Source organism: Marmota marmota, unplaced genomic scaffold (assembly GCF_001458135.2).
Source record: "Marmota marmota marmota unplaced genomic scaffold, marMar, whole genome shotgun sequence".
NCBI lineage: Eukaryota > Metazoa > Chordata > Mammalia > Rodentia > Sciuridae > Marmota > Marmota marmota.
The window spans coordinates 51,433,696-51,451,601 of NW_026000005.1; the positions used below are offsets into that span (position 1 = coordinate 51,433,696).

The 17,906-nt window shown below is 48.9% G+C and overlaps 1 protein-coding gene across 2 annotated transcripts in view; it reads left to right on the plus strand.

Moving 5' to 3' along the window:
• The first annotated feature begins 266 nt into the window (after positions 1-266).
• The window catches only part of Scly (selenocysteine lyase), a 28,998-nt gene continuing 11,358 nt past the window's right edge, over positions 267-17,906 (plus strand). The window contains exons 1-8 of one of the 2 annotated variants that reach the window (XM_048808854.1): positions 267-277; positions 2,569-2,681; positions 6,114-6,211; positions 6,504-6,604; positions 10,796-10,976; positions 15,304-15,431; positions 15,614-15,778; positions 16,562-16,668. In XM_048808854.1, the coding sequence (XP_048664811.1) occupies positions 6,554-6,604; positions 10,796-10,976; positions 15,304-15,431; positions 15,614-15,778; positions 16,562-16,668 (632 nt within the window). In that variant the 5' untranslated portion in view covers positions 267-277; positions 2,569-2,681; positions 6,114-6,211; positions 6,504-6,553. Of the gene's footprint in view, positions 278-370; positions 412-2,568; positions 2,682-6,113; positions 6,212-6,503; positions 6,605-10,795; positions 10,977-15,303; positions 15,432-15,613; positions 15,779-16,561; positions 16,669-17,906 lie in introns of those variants that run through there. The other variant, XM_048808853.1, reaches the window with a different exon arrangement.

Genomic DNA, 17,906 nt, shown 5'->3' on the forward strand with positions numbered 1-17,906 from the left:
GCACTTCCTTCCCACCCAAGTTTGCGACGCGAGTGAAGCTACATGGCCCTGCTCTCACGGAGCCTGCTCAGCCGGGAGGCTCCCAGGCCGGGGCTCCTCCCGGCTCGAGCCGCCTCTCTCGAGGCCCGCACTTGGGCCCCACCTAACGGAGCGGCGGTCACCGCCTCCAGAGGCGGGCGGCGCTGCGGCGGGAGCCCAAGGCCTGGTGAGGCCACAGCATTCTCCGGCGCTGGTGGTGTTCGAGGGCCCGCCCATATCCGTCACCNAGGTGCGCGCGGTGAGGGGCAGCAGAGGAAGCGCCGGTGCCCCCCTCCAGGAAGCCTTCGAGGCGCTGCGGTGCCAGGGCTCGACAGGCCAGGGTCACTCCCGGGGGTCACCGCAGAGGATGGAGGGAGGGGCCGCCAGCTGGAGGTGTGGTCATTCTGGGGGTTGGGGTGCCTCGGCCAGCTGGAGCTCACTCTCCAGGTGGAGGGTCAGGGTTCTCTTGCCCGCGTGTTTTCAGGGGAGGCCTGAGTTAGGCTCTTGCCACTGGAGTCCTAGGCCAGAGGTCTGGCTCTGGGGGACCAAGTCATCAGGTCTGGCCAATTGCCCCCAAAAACAAACTGGAAAAGTTATGATGAAGACCAGTAAAGGAGCTTTCATCTGTGTAGCTACACTGGGAAGACAAGGGGACCTTAGCCCAGGCTCTCAGGGGCTGGCAATGACTTCTGGTTTTTTTGGAAAGGGGAATGGGGCAAAGGTTGGGGGTTTGTGTAGCTGAACGCATTGCACAGCTGCCACAGCAGGTGATTTTGTCAAGCCCTGTCTGGTCGATCATTATCTCAGGGTTTAGGATTTGATGGGTCTTTGTCAGGATAAGAAAATTGCTCTGGCTGGGGCTGTATCTCAGTGGTAGAGCGCCCACCTGGCCCGTGTGAGGCACTGGATTGGAGCCTCAGCACCACATAAAAATAAATAAAGACACTGTGTCCATGTACAACTAATATATATATTTTTAAAAAAAAAGAAACAAAGTAAAGAAAATTGCTCTTGCCTTGGGCACAGTTTTGACTCATGTCATAGATGTTTATCCTTCAGACCTCTTGTTTCAGGAATCCCAGGTGACTGAAGAGAATGGCTTTGGAGAACTTAGGGAGCGGAAAAGGAAAGGCAAAATGGAGTTATATCAGCAACCAGGCCCTCCTTCAACAGTGCTTTAGGGAATATCTGAGCAGATTATCTGTAAGATACTAATTTGAGATACAAGGTTTAAATTCATTCAGCCAAGCAACAGATTGAAAAGCTGCAGTCACATTCAGCAAACTAGCAAACTTGGGGCACTTTGGGATACTTACAGAAAAGAACACACTTAAGAGTGTGTGGAAAGTCCCTGCAATACAGGGAGACTCCTGAGATTCTCAATCTAACACTCAGTTGATCAAGGATGACTAGTCCAGCTTCCCAAAGCCCCAAAGCCTATTGGATGATTTCACACAGTTTATAGAAAAGGTGGTGTGTGAAAAACTAATGCACATTCAGCCAGGCACAGTGGTACTGTAATCCAAAGCACTTGGAAAGCTGAGGCAGGAGGATGGCAAGTTTGAGACCAGCCTCGGCACGTTAGTGAGACCCTGTTTCAAAATAAGCTGGGGATGTAGTCAAGTAATATAATTACTAGTATCAGGCAGGATTCTCTACTATATGGATTTTTGAAAATTTCTGGTACTGGTAAAAAGATGCACAGATAATCTTAGGGATCTTTCCAAGGACTTGGATTTTCTTTGGCATTTATTTTATCATCTTACAAAGCAAGACCATGCCGTGTGGCAGCTGTTGTCTTTGGCACTGGTGATAGAGCAGGAAGAAACAGATGAAACCCACAGGCTCTGGAAGGTGCACTTTTATTACTCGGTTGAAATGGACACTAAACAAGGAACACATGTCATGTGTGGGTCACATGACAAGCACTGATGCCAGGAAGGAAGTCCAGGCTGGCCTACAGTTTTAAATACCGCTGTTGAACTCACCCAGAAGGACAAGTTAAAGCAGACACTTAAAAATATGAAGATGGGGTGGGGCCAGGGTCATTGTAATTCAAAGAAAACTGAAAGTACAAGCCCTGCCCCAGGGGAGGAGGCCCTGTGGGGGTGGGGGAGAAGCCCAGCAAGGAGAGTGTGGCAGGAAATGGGCACCCAGATTCCCTGGAGTCCAGAGACCATCCCATGATAAAGAGAAACTACTGGTGGAGTTAAAAAAGCAAATGGGAAGATTCCTGGGGAATGTGCAGTCAGCTGGGTGATCCAGGCCCACAGACTTTTAATCTTGCCAGCCAGTAGTAGGAAACTGTGAACATCTGAATGGATGGTCTATTGATATAAAGAAGTTGGAAACTGTAGATTACTAGATATTATCCTTGCATGTTCCATCAGCAAGGGGGATGTGGAGGTCCTCTGGAGCAGTTTGTGGAAGACTGTTGGAGTATGCAGGGGAATCCACTGCCCTGGACATTATTTGCTTCTACTGACCTAGTCCCCCAAGAGCAGCTGCTTACCTCCTTTTCCTAACCTGGTATGTCTTCCTTTTCTTCAGGAAAATTTACATGGACTATAATGCAACCACTCCTCTGGAGCCAGAAGTTATCCAGGTCATGACTGAGGCCATGTGGGAAGCCTGGGGGAACCCTAGCAGCCCCTACACAGCAGGTGATTCTAGAAGAGGCACCGGGCTTGGGCAGGGGTGGGGTGGAGCAGAGGCCTCCTAAGGGGCACTCACCCCAGTGATGGCTTTGTTTGCAAAAGATTTTCTGTCTAGCTCTCGATCTTTAGCTGCATTTTTTTCTGAAAAGTTCAGCTTTGTAAGTGGAGCCTTGTTGAAGCCACAGCCTTTGCCTTTGCTGTTCACTGTCACACGCATAAAAAAGAGGTCTCATCAGGAGCTATTGGCAATGCCAGTGTCTACTAAAATCCTTTCACATACCTTACAGAATTTGCAAAATATGTCTTTTAAATCATTAAGAGCATATAGAATCCCGGCCTTTTTTAAAAATGAAAGTCACTTGGGCTGGGGATGTAACTTTGTGATAGAGCACTTGGGGCGGGAGTGCAGGGAGTTGCTCTAAATTTTGTTACTTTTGTTACATGTTACAATTATGAATATTCTATTTCTCTCTGATTTTTTTTCTGTAGAGCTTTAAATTGGAGATTTTGGAAAGTAATTTGCTTCAAGTCAGTGGTTACCTGGCAGCATTACATTGTGTTTTCATTCAGACAGGCAGGCTGTAGTCTAGCCTTTTGTAGCTAACGTTTATTGATAAACTGTCTTTAGCCTGGTGCAGTGTCACGCCTATAATCCCGGTGGCTTGGGAGGCTGAGGCAGGAGGATCATGAGTTCAAAGCCAGCCTCAGCAAAAGCAAGGCACTAAGCAACTCAGTGAGACCCTGTCTCTAAATAAAAGACAAAATAGGGCTAGTGACGTGGCTTAGTGGTCAAATGCCCCTGAGACCAGTTCCTGGTACCCCCAGCCAAAAAAAAAAAAGAGAAACCATCTTCCCTGGATTATGATGAACTAAAATAACTCTTCAAACAGGATATCGCCTAGCCTCACGGTTCAGAAATGCCTGTGGGCAGCTTCAGGGGGACCCAGTGCTTCTATGCCTTTTGCTTATTCAAGTTTTACTGCAACTTAGTAACTAAAAGCTTCTTCAAATCAGATACTAGTAATTTATTAACTTGTTTGTTGGCTAATCTGGACATTGCCTTGTGTCTAACCTCTCCTTTGATAAAATTGAACTTTCTGAAGCATTAAAGTTGAGAATATGGAAAATGATTAAATGCTAATAAAAGAAGGAGTTTGGGAAGCTCTCAGGGAGAGTATTCTTAGCCTGAATAATATATGCTGTAGACTGTTAGGTTGCTTCAACAGCTTTTGTTTCCACAAGTTAATAAAAAGTGGATTTTAGCCCACTTTCTGTTGATATTCAGGTAGAAATGCAAAGAGAAGGAGAAGAAAGGAAAAATTACTTTATCACAGACTGCTTCCGTTTTCACAATCTCTGGATTCAAGATCTTTGCGGGCAATTTAGGGAAGCACTGAGCACGTGTGGTAAGCTTTGTAGCACCAAGACATGTACCACAGCCTCACAGTAACTGGGTGTGACCTCTGTTCATCAGTTGAGACCTGATTTTGAAGCATGGTGCTGCCCAGAGTGGACTTCTGGGCCCTGTTGAAGTGAGGTGTGGGCTGTATCCATGACCTAGAAGAATTATATTCGCACACAGTTCAAGTGAAAAAAAGCATGTGTAAACACATTATCAGCATGATTTCATTGTTTCCCTTTCCCCACCAAAGAAAAATCAGTGTCTGAGCAAGTGTGGAAATTATGGTATGTAGTTTTGTTGTAAGAAATAAACACCCAAAATAACAGCAGCCTATACAGCTTGCAGTTTATTTCTCACACAGTCTGGTCCCATGTAGAGCTCCCTCATTAGGGGTTGGCTCCTCCTTTCTTACACCTCTTCCATCCTCCATATGCACTTCTTGTTGTTGCTGTTGCTGTTGTTGTACTGGGGTTCAAACCCAGGGCCTTGTGCCTGCTAGGCATCAACACGCATCTCGACTCTTAAGGTCAAGATGGCTGCTCCAGCTCAAGCCATCGTGTCAACAGTTCTGCCTGTCAAAAGGAGAAAAAGGTATCCCCGAGTCCTTCAAGGACACTTCTAGAAATAGCATGTGACCACTTTGCCCAGAAATTGGTCGCATGGCCACATGTAATTGTTATGTGAGTTGGGAATTGTGTTCTTAATTCTGGGCAGCCACGTGCCAGCTGGAAAAAATGGGCCATCCATCTGGTTGGTTGGGGCCTGGGTCATGAGGATGGTGGGCAGCCAGTAGAGATGAGGTGCTCATGTGTTGGATACTCAGGTGTTAATACCTGCACAGCACTTGTCATCTAAATTTATCCACAACTGACACACATAGTGTGATGAGCAGCTTTGCAGTACCAACACAGAGGGAGGCACCTCTTCAGGCTCTGAAGGAAACTGTTAACCTTTTAAGGCCCAAACTGGGTCCTTTCTAACACACCTCTTTCCTGCCTTCCTGTTCCTGCCCTAAAATGGTAACAAGCATGTGCTTCCGTCTGCTGTGCTCTGCTCCTGCATCTCAGTCACCTGTGACTGCTCTTCTAAGCAAAGCCCTTAGACTGTGGATGACAGCTGGAAGGAAGCCTTGAGTTGACAGAGTGAGTGTGCTCAGGCTGCTTTGGCTTGCATGCTAGTGAGGACTGTGAGGTGGGCGCCTTTATTATCCCAGGTTTACAGTTGAGGTCCCTGAGCAGTACGTGGACATATGGCAGACCCCGTATGGAACCCAGCTCTTGCAAGTTGAGTCCTGGGCCTTTCCCACCACAACCACCCTTACTACAGTCAGACGCCCTGACAGCATTCCCTGGGGACAGCACTCCCTGGGGACAGCACTCCCTGGGGCTCTGCAGTCAGGGAGCTCAGACCCTGCCTGCAGCAGCAACCTTCCAGGAGCAAGGAGCAGGGTGGACCCTCCCACTTTGAAGTCCACCATATGCTCTTCAGCCAGCTCTTGGGGGGAAGTGGGATGCCTCTGGTGGGGAGGACTAGAGGGACACTCCAAGGGGAGCCAAGAGCATGTGCCAGACAGGAGGCCTGCCCGCATCCGTGGACAGTTCAGAGTGAAGACCCTGTTAATCCTCACACTTCACATTGAAATCTCTGCAGTAGAGTTAAGGAGTGTGAGAATTGCTTTGTAAGTTCATCTTGGCTTTTTATATTTCTATTTTTATGGTGTTTTCTGTTGTGTAGTTTTTAATAGTGCCTGCTGAACTTGTTTTTGCAATTAAGACTAGCTCGTTGGAGTTTGAGGGCTGCGGCTCAGCTGACTGAGAATGGTCCCTGAAGTTCTCAGCACTCCTCCAGAGCCCCCCTTCTCTGCCACAGGAAGCATGGCTCCGCCCCCCCTGTGCAGGGAACCTGGGCAGTAGCTGGATGCACAGCCTGTGTGGAAGTAGATGCCCTTATCACACACAAGGCTGCCCTGCATATTTGATTTGACGTTGTATGTGGAATCATGAGTTCTGTTTTTGCTTATTTTTGTTGTTTTGCAGCATGATCTTAAGCAAATTATTCCACCCTTTCATTCTCCTGTCTTGATGAACGGGAAGCCAGGCAGATGGCCACAGCTTCCCCTGCCCTCTAGCATCCGGTAAGAAGAAAGCCGTGTCATAGGGAGCGTGGAGTTCCCAGGTGTGCCCTGTATTTGTCTCTGGCTCTAAATTCCTTAGACCCCAGTGGTTGCCGCTGGTTGCTAGTGTTTTCCTGCTGCCCCCTTGCCCAGGCACTGCTCGGCAGTAGCACCCTGTGACCACACAGAGGACCTCTTTCCTCCTCGGTCACCCACTCAGGTCTCTTGCTTCTTTGTGTGTGGTGGTTCTGTTGAATGTGTTGATCAGACCTGGGGCTACAATGGTAATGAACTTCCTTTTTGGTTTCTCAAGGTAAAAAGGCCAAGGATATTATCAATGCAGCTCGGGAAAGCCTTGCGAACATGGTAGGTGGCAAGCCTCAAGACATCGTCTTCACTTCTGGGGGCACTGAGGTAATGTTTTTGTTTTTTTTTTTATTGGTTGTTCAAAACATTACAAAGCTCTTGACATATCATATTTCATACATTAGATTCAAGTGGGTTTTGATGACCCACCCTCTTAGCCATAAGTGGCAATAGAATAGAGAGCAGTTTGCTCTGGGTTTATCTTATGTTTGGTTTGTTTGGTTTTTAGGAAGAGTTGTGCTTGGTGTTGATGTCTTACAAATAAGCTTGACATAATCAGTGAGCATTTACCCTATAAGTAACTTCCAGTGGCTGTTGGGTGTTTGTAGTACAAAGTGTAAAGTGGCTTGCTTTGTCTTGCTGCTGCTCCAGAGGGCCCCCTTGGCTTTGCCCTGGAGTCACACTCCTGTGAGTCCTGCTGAAGTTGTTTGCCTTATTGAGTTTGAGGTTTGGCTCATCCAATGGAACTTGTTTTCACATTGATAAAGACCTTCCAGGACCCTGCAGAGAACATCCGGCATGGCCTCTGCTCAGTTTCTTACTGAAAGAAAGAGGCAACAGCTGTCCACATAGAAAATCCACAAGAATCTACAGCTCGATGATCAGAATTAATGCCAAGCTTTTAAATCCAAATATCAATTGAATTTTTATATGCCAGCAGCACAGAGGTATTTACTAGACATGAGAAATACCGAGTACTTAGGAAATCTAGTAAAAAAAGAACCAGGAAAGTTAGAATATTACTAAGAGCCTTCAAAGAAGTTCTGAATAAAGGGGAGTGCATCACGTCATAGCCTGAAGACTCAGTGTTATTATAAACATTTCCATTCTTTCCAAATTAATCTATAGCTTCAGTACAACCTCAGGTGAAATTCTGACTCCTTTTTGGTGAAATCTCACAAACTAATGTATATAAAAATACAAAAGAGTGGTAATTGGGAGTTCTGGAGATTAAGAACACAGTAGGAGGTCTTGCTCTAGGTGGAATAAGGACCCAATTGTGACGATTTATCAAGCTTTTAGGTGAAAATTAGTATCTTTGTGCTGGATTTCTCAAATGAACTACAGACAGTGTCAGCCTGAAGTCAGTTCTGTAGAAAGCTGTCATAATTAAGGCAGGGTATTCTTCAGGCAAGGCACAGTGGGTCTGAACATCGTCATGCAGGTGTGGACACTTGCCATCCAACGAGGGTGGCCATCTGTCCTGCTTGCTCAGGGCAGTCCCAGGATAGCTATTTCTGGCACTTGCAGCAGTGCCCTCTCACTCCTCAGTTCTACGATAGGTAGTGAGGTCATCAGCGTGACTGACGAGGACAGCTCAGGAAAAGAAGAAGATCTCCTCATTGAACACTACTGGGCGACACAATCACAGAGGAAAGGCCACTGGACTTCTGCTTCAAAACAGGTAGAAAAAATAGCTCTAGGTGGAATAAGGACCAATTGTGAAGATTTGTCAAGCTTTTAGGTGAAAATTAGTATCTTTGTGCTGGGTTTCTCAAATGAACCACAGACAGTGTCAACCTAAAGGAAAATATTGACCAATTCTATCACAGAAACAACAAAATAAACTTTGGTTCATTCAAGAACACTTTGAAGAAAGTGAAAAGACAGCTGGGCGGCTCAGGGAAACATCTCCACGGGAGCTGGCAGAGGACTGGCCAGCATCCACGGAGCAGGACCTCATGTGCCGGTAGAAAGCCCAGCTGGAAATGGGCAAGAATCTGGACTATGCACTCCCTAGAGGACCTTGGTGACATCTGCACATGGAGCAGTCCTCGGCCCCAAGGGTGACCTCTGTGAGAACATAGGAGAACAGAGCCTCTGCTCGCCGACTAGGAGGACAGTCCTCTGATGCCGAGTGTTGATGGGGAATGCAGCTGCAGGAGTGTGGACTGAGGGCCACTGTGAGCCACAGGTGTTACCGTAAGGGGGCAGGCATGAGTGTCCTCCCAGCCAGAGTTCACACAGAGGCTCACACCCTGGAAAACAAGGCAGTGAGCCAGGACACGAGGACGAGGACGCTTGTAGCAGTGCTGTCCGTGACCGCCGGAAACTCTTCTGAATCAGAAAGCACGCCCGGTCGGGCGGGGTGATAGCACAGGCTCTGCAGCAGTGTGGACGAATCTTCAGGTGCTGAGGAAATCAAATGAGTGTCTACTGCAGAGCTGGGCCTCAGGGAGCAAAGGGCATCTGAGGCTGCCACCTGGGGCCTGGGCACTGTGACTCAACCCCTGGCCTGGATTCCCTGGCGCACCAGGAGGAGCCACCTGGGCCTCAGCTGCCGAGGGGGCCCCAGGTCTCCATCTGGAGTGATGTGGTCACATCCCTTGTGCATTTTTCGATGTGACTCACTGTTTGAACAGCTCACTGATGTGCTCTGGGTGCTCACTTTGGCCAGGTTTCTTGGGGTGGCAGGAGTGTGCCTGGCCTAGGTGGAGTCCTGGGCCTCAGCCTGGCATCCCCCTGAGGTAGATGGGGTGCGGGGCTCAGGACACCACCATCATTTGATTCACCCTCTGGATCTCTGGCCTTCGAGTCATCAAGGACCACTTTACATGGGATTACAGGGCCAATGCAGCCACTTAGAGCCTTGAAGACTCTTCTTTCTGGACCCAGGGCTGCTGTGTTGGGTGTCAGTGTCCTCTGCAGGGGACCTGGGCTAAGGAGCCACCTGGTGCCTCGTCATCCCAGCCATGTCCTCACTGTGTGTAGTTGGAGGCCGCTCCTCTGGTGGAAGCCTGGGCGCATCCTCGGCTCTCCCCAGGTGTGGCTGTGGAGCTGCAGTGGCCTTCAGAGTCTCGGGGGCACTGCCTGGTAAGGTGCCAGGGACTGCAAGGTGCAGTGTCTGATAAGGGTCTGCTGTGGGGTTTCTTTTCTGGAACTTGAATAGATTGAATTTCTAAAGGACCAGAAGCTTCTGTTCCCTTCCTATGAAGGTCAAAAGAAGCCAGGCGATTCCGTTTCAGGGTGCTCTGACAGGAGGGAAGGTGCCAGGAGGAGCAAGGCGCTGAGTCCCGTGGCAGCCTCGTGGGGTGCGCCTGGGGGAGGCCTTCCCAGGTGCGGGCAGCATCTCTGATACTCAGATGTTTTCATTACACTGTCCTTTACAAACTTTTTTTTGGAGGGGGGGTACCTTTTCTGCTACATTTAACAATAAGAATTAAAAAAGAAAAAAACGTTCCCCCACCACACTCCCTCCTACCGTCATCCACGTCCTCTCCCCGCGGGAGACCAGCATTTCTCTTCTACCCTCCAGAGAGAGTCTGCATTATAAAGCCAAGAAGCAAAGCACCTTTGACTATTCTTCTCATTTTGCCTTTTGAAAGATTTTTTTTTTTTTTGCAAATGGATCTGTGTTTCCCCTTTTCTAGGAATCATAGAGCACTGTACGTAATGCCATCCACCATTTTTATTACCAAATACATTTGAGAACTTTCATTATCAGCACAGAGAGCTTTTCTGATGTTTTAATGCTACGTGTTCCATCAAGTACATGTGTGTGATTTATTGAACAGGTCCCCTTGGTGGTAGACGTTCAAGGCTTTTCAAGGTTTTGCTGTTACAGTGCTACTTTTGATGACTTTTATATACATCGTTCTGCTTCTGTGCAAGTGTAGCTAGCTGTAGAAGAAAGCCCCAGAGGCAGAATCGTTGCATTGCTGGGCTCGTTTGATAGCAAAGCCAGTGGCCCTGTATGGAGGCTGTGCTACTCAGACTTCATCAGCAGATTCTGCCTGAGCAGCTCTTCTGACAGCTTTATAAAATTACAAAATTCAAGCTGGGCACGGTGGCGCACACCTGTAATCCCAGCTGCTCAGGAGGCTGAGGCAGGAGGATCATAAGTTCAAAGCCAGCCTCAGCAATTTAATGAGGCTGTAAGCAACTCAATGAGACCCTGTCTCAAAATAAAATATAAAAAAGGGCTGGGGATGTGGCCCAGTGGTTAAGCACCTCTGGGTTCAATTGCTACCAAAAAAATTTACAAAATTTATCATGTTGCTGAACAACAAAACAGACATGCCAACTCTAAATGAATTCTCAAGTTTTTGCAAGTTTGGAACCCATAAATCTTGCAAAAGCTACAGCTCAGGAGGTTGTTGTAGTAGTTTGAAGCTGGGTTTTTTTTTTATTTTTAAATATTAGACACACAAGAACAATAACAAGTGGGAGAGATTGTTACCCTCACTCTTCCCTGAGGACAGCGTTTATAAGTGCTTTTTCTGCTCTCACTCTCTGCAGTCGAATAATCTCGTCATCCACTCCATGGTGAAGTGCTTCCAGGAAAGCCAGACCCCGCCTGGGGCCGTGGTGGAGCAGCACAGCCCTGAGGAAGGGGCCAGGCCCCACTTTGTCACTTGCACCGTGGAGCACGACTCGATCCGCCTGCCCCTGGAGCACCTGGTGGAAGGACAGGTGGCTGGTAGGTGAACCCCGCGGCCTGGCCCACCCTGCCACGCTGGTGGGGTGGGACACAGCAGAGCACAAACTGCCTTCTTGGTTTGGAAGACGATGCTCCGCTGTGTGAGCTGCCGCACTTTATTTACTCATCAGGATGAGCACGATCCATCCATTGGCCGCTTTTTGGCTATTATTTATAATGCTGCTACGAGCGTTGGTATAGAAGTTACGAGTTTCATCTTTGAGGTGGCATCTCACTGTGTTGCCCATGCTGGTCCTGAATTCCTGGGTTCACACAGTCTTTCTTCCTTGGCCTCCCGGGTAGATGGACTCCAGGAGTGTCCACCATGCTTGACTGTAGAAATTATGTGAACATTGTGCTTACTTCTCTTGGATTATGTCAAGGAGCAGAATTGCTGGGTCATATGGTAATGATATCTGACAAGTTCTGAAGTCCTTCTAACTAGCCCTGACGTTTCCCATCAGCAGCAAGTGGGGATCTGAGTTCCCCACCCTTGCCAACATTTGTTATCGACTGTCCTATTGGTGACACTCCCTGACGACCAGTGTCGAGAATCTTCTCAGGTCTTATTTGTATATGTCTTCGTTGAAGGAAAGTCTATTCAGATCCTTGCCCATATTTTAATTGGATTACGTTTTTTGAGTTATAAGAATTTTTCCTATATACTTAACACATGTCCCTTATCAGATACATGAGTTGCGCGTTGTTTTGGTATTCATCATGTTTTTCTCCTTTCTCTTCATGTTTTCCTTTGAAGAACGGAAGTTTTAAATTGTGATCTAATTGGGGGGGGGGGGAGGTGTTCCCTGTGTTGTATCTGAGAAGGCTCTGCCTCACACCTACGTCTCTGATGCATCTTAAGTAACTTTGTGTGAGGTCATTTCACAAATGCCCTTCATCAGGCTGAAGAAGTTCCCTTCCTCTCTCGGTTGGTTGGGTGCTTTTATCATGGAGGTGTTGAATTTTATCAAATGCGTTCCCTGCATTTATGAAGATGATCACGTGGGCTTTGTTTGTCCCTCTGTTAATAATGGTGTATCACGTCGGTTCATCTTTGGGTGTTAGACCAGTCTTGGATTCCTGCCATGAATCACATTTTGTCTTGGTATGTAACCCTTTTCTTGTTTCTAGATTTAACTTAGAATGGCTCCAGGTTTGTTTTCTTTTCTTTTTTTTTTTTTTAATATTTCTTTAGTTGTAGATGGACACGTATCTTTATTTATTTATTTCTTATGTGGTGCTGAGGATGAGAACCCAGTGCCTCACGCATGCGAGGCAAGTGCTCAACCACTGAATTCCAGGTATTTTGTCAAGGATTTTTCTTTATCAGTATCTGTAAGTATTGATCTGTAGTTTTCTTTCCTTATGATGTCTTTGACTAGTTTGGTGTTGGGGTAAAATTGGCCTCATAGAATGAATTGGGAAGTATTCCCTCCTCCTCTGTTTTGGAGAGAGTTTGTGAAGATGCATTTCTTTTTCCTTAAATGTCTGGTAGAATTCACCAGCAGCATCTCCTGGGCTTGGACTTCTCTTTGTGGAAGATCTTTACCTTGCTGACTCCTCTCTCACCTTGTTCCAGGTCTGCCTAGACTTTCTGTGTCCCCAGCAGCCCTTCTCAGATACTTGTGTCCATGCCACTTGTTACCTGGTCTGTTGGTATACAGTTGATGGAATATTCTCATTGCTTTCTTTTTTTAAATATTTTTTTTAGTTGTTAATAGACTTTTATTTTATTTATTTACATGCAATGAGAGAATTGAACCCAGTGCCTCACACATGCTAGGCAAGCGCTCTGCCACTGAGCTACGACCCCGCCCCTCTATTCTCTGTTTTACTAGTGTCTACCTTAATCCTTAATATTTCCTTCTATTTGTTTTAGGTTTAGGTTTCTCTTCTTTTTCCAGTGTCTTAAGATGAAAAGTTATTCTTTCATCTCAAAGTTTTTTCTGATTTCTCTTGTGAATTCTTTGACCCATGAGCCATTTAGGACAGTGTTGTTTAATTTTCATGTGTTTTGAGTTTCTAAGATTTTTTTTCTGTGTTGATTTTTAATTTTATTCCATGAAGGATAGAAAATACACTTTACGATTTTAACTTTGAATGGAGACCCTCCTGGGCAGTGGTCACCTGGCCCGCACTGGTCTGCTCCTGCTGTCCGTCTTCTGAGAGCACTGCCAGAACGTCAGCCTTGTCCTGGATGTGGGTCAGCCTGGGGGGCCTTCCCAGGAGGGAGAAGCTGGCGAACAAGGACCCCTGTGCGTGACTCTCCGTGGACAGCAGAGAGCCGATTCCCGGTGCAGGCCGACACCCCTGCCTTCCTGTGGATGACGTGCCTCGTTCACACTCACTGGCACCGTCAGTGCAGTGACCCACCCTACAGCAGGGTCCCTGCTGTCTCCTAGGTGCCGGCTGCTCTCTCTCTTCCCCCTTTACTGCTTTCTGTTGCACTGGTTGACTGTTTTAATTCCTTAATCATTACTTTACTTCATTTCATTTAAGAAAGCGAAGGGAAAAGGGAGCAGGTCTGTAGATAGTTCTATAGCCGTCGTCACGTATTCTCATGGTCTCCTCTGTTACCCGGACCTGAGTTATAATCTGCTGTCCTTCCTTTAACCCAACAGTTCTGCTCCCCCATGTTCTGTGTTTTATAATCGTCCTCTCTTGGAGTTCCATCAATGTAAACATCGGCCTTTTGTTTTATACAGTGGCTTTGAAATTCAGATAAGAGAGGAAAGGGCTGGGTGTGGTGGTATACACCTGTAACCCCAGCGACTTGGGAGGCTGAGGCAGGAGGATTGCAAGTCCAAGTCACGGGATTACAGGCATGTGCCACTGGCCCAGCAGAAGCTCGTGTTTTGAAAGCATGATTTCTAATGCCCAAAGGTTCCAAGACGAGGCTTAAGGCAGTGACGAAAACTGAGCCTACCCGTGGATTAATCCATTTGGTGGGTTAAATTTGGACTCTTGGTGGTAACTACAGGCAGATGGGGCATGGCTGGAGGAAGGTGGTCACTGGGACATGCCTTTGGGGATGATGTATTGTCCCTGGCCCTCCCTCTCTCTCCCTGTCTCCCAGGGGCCATGAGCGAACAGCTTTCCTCGTCGACTTTTCCTCCTCTAGTTGTTCTTGTGGGGTATCTTGTCTCGGTGATGGCGAGCCGGCGACACAGGCAGTCTTGTGTTCCACAGTTTCTGTGGCTGTGTTCACTTTTTCTTCCTTTTTTTCTGATGTTCGTGGTGTAATCAACCCGTCTTCGAGTTCCCTGGTTATTTTTCTGCCAGTTACACGGATCTGCCCTTGAACCCCTCTGGTGCGTCTGTCAGCTGCCGAGTTCCCACAGCTTCTCTCAGGATGTGGGCCTGGTCTTGCCCTTCTCTGGCTGGTGAGACATTGCCTGCACCAGGTTTCCACTTCCTCAAGCATGGGCGCAGGCGGTTTCTGTTCCTTCCCTCCTCTCTCGCCTGCGTCCCCACACCCTGCTGTTTGTTGGAGACCGTGTACTATAGGTCACATGTTAGGCGGCTCTGGATGCTCGCTCCCGTTGTCACTCCTGTTGCTGGTGTGGCTCAGCGAGCTTCCTGCAAAGTCCTCTTCCCCACACCGTGCAGTTACTGCTTCACAGCTCAGGCCCAGCCCTGGGCAGGGGCACAGCCATCCTAGACTTTTTTTTTTTGGTACCAGGGATTGAACTCAGGGGCACTCGACCACTGAGCCCATCCCCAGCCCTATTTTGTATTTTATTTAGAGACAGGGTCTCACTGAGTTGTTTACTGTCTCACTATTGCTGAGGCTGGCTTTGAACTCGCAATCTGCCTGCCTCAGGCTCCTGAGCAGCTGATTTCACATGCGTGTGCCACCGCACCTGGCCCCCAGCCATTTTTCACTTTTTAGTTTGTGACAGGGCTTCACTAAAGGCCTTGTGGCTGAGGCTGGTCTCAAACTTGTGATCCTCTTGCCTCAGCCTCCAAAGTTTCAGGGTTACAGGTGTGCACCACTGCACCTGGCTGCAATTTTGATTCTTTGTAGTCTTTGAAATTTGTGTTGGCACTGGGAGGGCTTTTAGCTCTGTTTCCTAGTCTGTCAGGTCGTCTAGTTGGCCTGTGGCTTAGCTTGTGCTGCCAGGAGCTATCACCCTTCCCTCGTGATTTCTTACCAGCCGAGTCTGTTGATTTCAGAGAACCTTAGACGAGAGCGTCTCCACAGCCGACAGTGGCTCTTATTCCTTCTTTTTAGCTGTCTGAACTTTGACAATAAGTGACTTTTATAACTTTGGAAATCATGCAGCCTTCATGATGGTCACCCTTGGTACTGTGCTCTGTACTTCAGAGGTCACCTTCGTCCCGGTGTCCCAGGTGAACGGGCAGGCAGAGGTTGACGACATCCTGGCAGCTGTCCGCCCAACCACGTGCCTTGTGACCATCATGCTGGCCAATAATGAGACTGGCGTTGTCATGGTGAGCCACCCACTCCCCTCCTAAGGGAGTCCCGGGGGAAGGTGCCCAGGCCGATGGTGTTCTCCTGCGTCTAGGCTTGGCCATTCTTTCATTTCACAACTGTCTGTGCTCCTCGACTCACTTCTTTCTCTGGTCTCTGTTGTCTCAAAGCCCCATAATCAGCTGTCTGCCTCCCCCTGCAGCCTGTGCCTGAAATCAGCCAGCGCATCAAAGCCCTGAACCAGAGGCGGGCAGCTTCCGGCCTGCCGCGCATTCTGGTGCACACAGATGCTGCCCAGGCGCTGGGGAAAAGACGCGTGGACGTCGAGGACCTAGGTGTGGACTTCTTGACGATCGTGGGGCACAAGGTACGGCTGAGGCCGCCCCCCTCTCCTGGGGGAGGTTCCCTGTTGATTTAGAGGCCCACCGTGCAGCAGAGCCCACAGCACTGTGTGTGGGTTATTCACTTGCTGTGACGAGCAGCTCATGGTCTCCGTCCTCAGGGATTTTAAGAAGGGAGTGCCATCTTTCCCTAAGATGCCATTTGGCAAGTGCCATGACACAAATGACAGGTATCCCAGCCTGTGGGAGCAGGGGCAGGAGGTAGCAGCTCTGAGGTCTTCATGCACCCTCATGTAGGACTCCCAGCTCAGATGTGGGGCTGGAAACCCTGCAGCTTTCTCTAATCCGATTAAAATGTGGCTGCTGCCCATGAAGGTTCACCTCAGCATTCTTGTCTTTGAGGTGGAGCGTGGGGAAGAGTTCATAGTGAAGGCCCTGGGGGTCTTGTCTTCCCAGCGCTGACGAGGACCTGAAGCGCTGCTGTCCTCCCCAGAGCAGTGCGTACGCAGCCAAACAGGGCACTTTCAACCTGGCGCCTCTTACTTGAAGATGCGGAGTCCTGTGCAGGGAAAGCCAGTGGTGATCTCCAGTTCCAGTTGCTAGTCTCCTTTTACAAACTCTGGTGTGAAGTGCAGGGAGGTCCACCCTGCCTTTCAGGCTGGGGCTCTGCCCTGTCCCCAAGGGCATGTTAGAAGTGGTGGCAGCACAGCCACGGGGCCACCACAAAGCCACAGGGCCACCACGAAGCCACAGGACGGTGCACGCCCTGGGTGGTGCTCACTGGGTGAAAGACTGCCTTTTCCTTCCAGTTCTACGGCCCCAGGATCGGAGCACTTTACGTCCGAGGGCTCGGTAAACTGACCCCGCTGCACCCTATGCTGTTTGGAGGTGGACAGGAGCGCAACTTCAGGCCAGGGTAAGGTAGGAGGTCGGCCACATCTCCGAGCTGCTGCTGTGCCTTCGTCCGTAGAGCAGTGGCATTTTGCCACGTCTCTGTCTCTTGGAAGCTCTGCTCTAGCACTGTCCACGTCACTGTGGGATCCGGGTGGCGGTAGTCACCGACTGGTACTTGGAGCACTGCTCAGGGATGATTCAGAGAACATGAAGGAAGTGTCTCGTCTCTTTTCCTTTTTTATTTTTTGGTTCTGGGGATTGAACCTGGGGTGCTCTACCACTGAGCTACATCCCCAGGTCTTTTTACTTTTATTTTATTTGAGAGAGGGCCTCCTAAGTTGCTGACCTTCGCCTCAAAGTTGCGACCCCCTTGCCTCAGCTTCCTGACTTCTGGCATCCTAGGCAGGCACCACCAAGCCCAGCTCTTTCTCTTAGCTGCTTCAAAGCATCCACTTCCCCTTGTTATCTTGGCCCAGCCACTAAGGAGACGCTGCCTGGCCCTTGTGGATGGGAAGTGCGGCTCCTCTCCTCACTGTGGGGATTGGGTTAGCGGGCCACAAAGAGGTGCCCTGGTTTCCTGGCTGGTGGCTGCTGTGTCTGATTATGTTTGGTGACGTTGTACCAGGGAATCAGTTGGTGCCAGCACACACTTCGTTAGAAGCTTCATAACGAGAGAGAAAGAGAACAACGTGATGGGTTCCCTGGGCTTCCTTTTTGCCTCGTATATCCCACACTTAGAGCTGAAAAGCTGGCCATCAGAAGAAACATGCCCCCTCTAGGTCTGCTTTCTAGAAAGAAGAGAAAACTGAAACCGTGCCTGTTTCACTCTAGCCAAGCATCACAGAGAAACCTGCCCTCCCCAGCTCACACTAGCAGAGTGTGTGAGGAAGCCAGACTGCCACTCACACTGCCGAGCCAAGAAGCCCCCAGCCCACAGTGTGTCGGGGAGGGCCGGCAGGGAGCCAGGATCTGACCCCTCCCACCAGTAACGAGGCCCTTTCTCTGTGGTGCTGGAGAGACAGTGTGGGACCCTGGACCTCCACCCATACATCAGTAGCAAGTGTCTTTTGTCTGGGTGTCAGCACAGGCCACGCAAAGGACCTGGGCCTCCACCTCTACCCGGCAGTGACAGGCAGCCACTCCTTCCCTTGACTAGCAGAGTCTCAAAATGAAATTGAGACTCTTTCATATATAGAAATGTCCAGGTTTCATTTGAAAATCATTCATCATGCCAAGAACCAGAAAGATCTTAAATTGTAT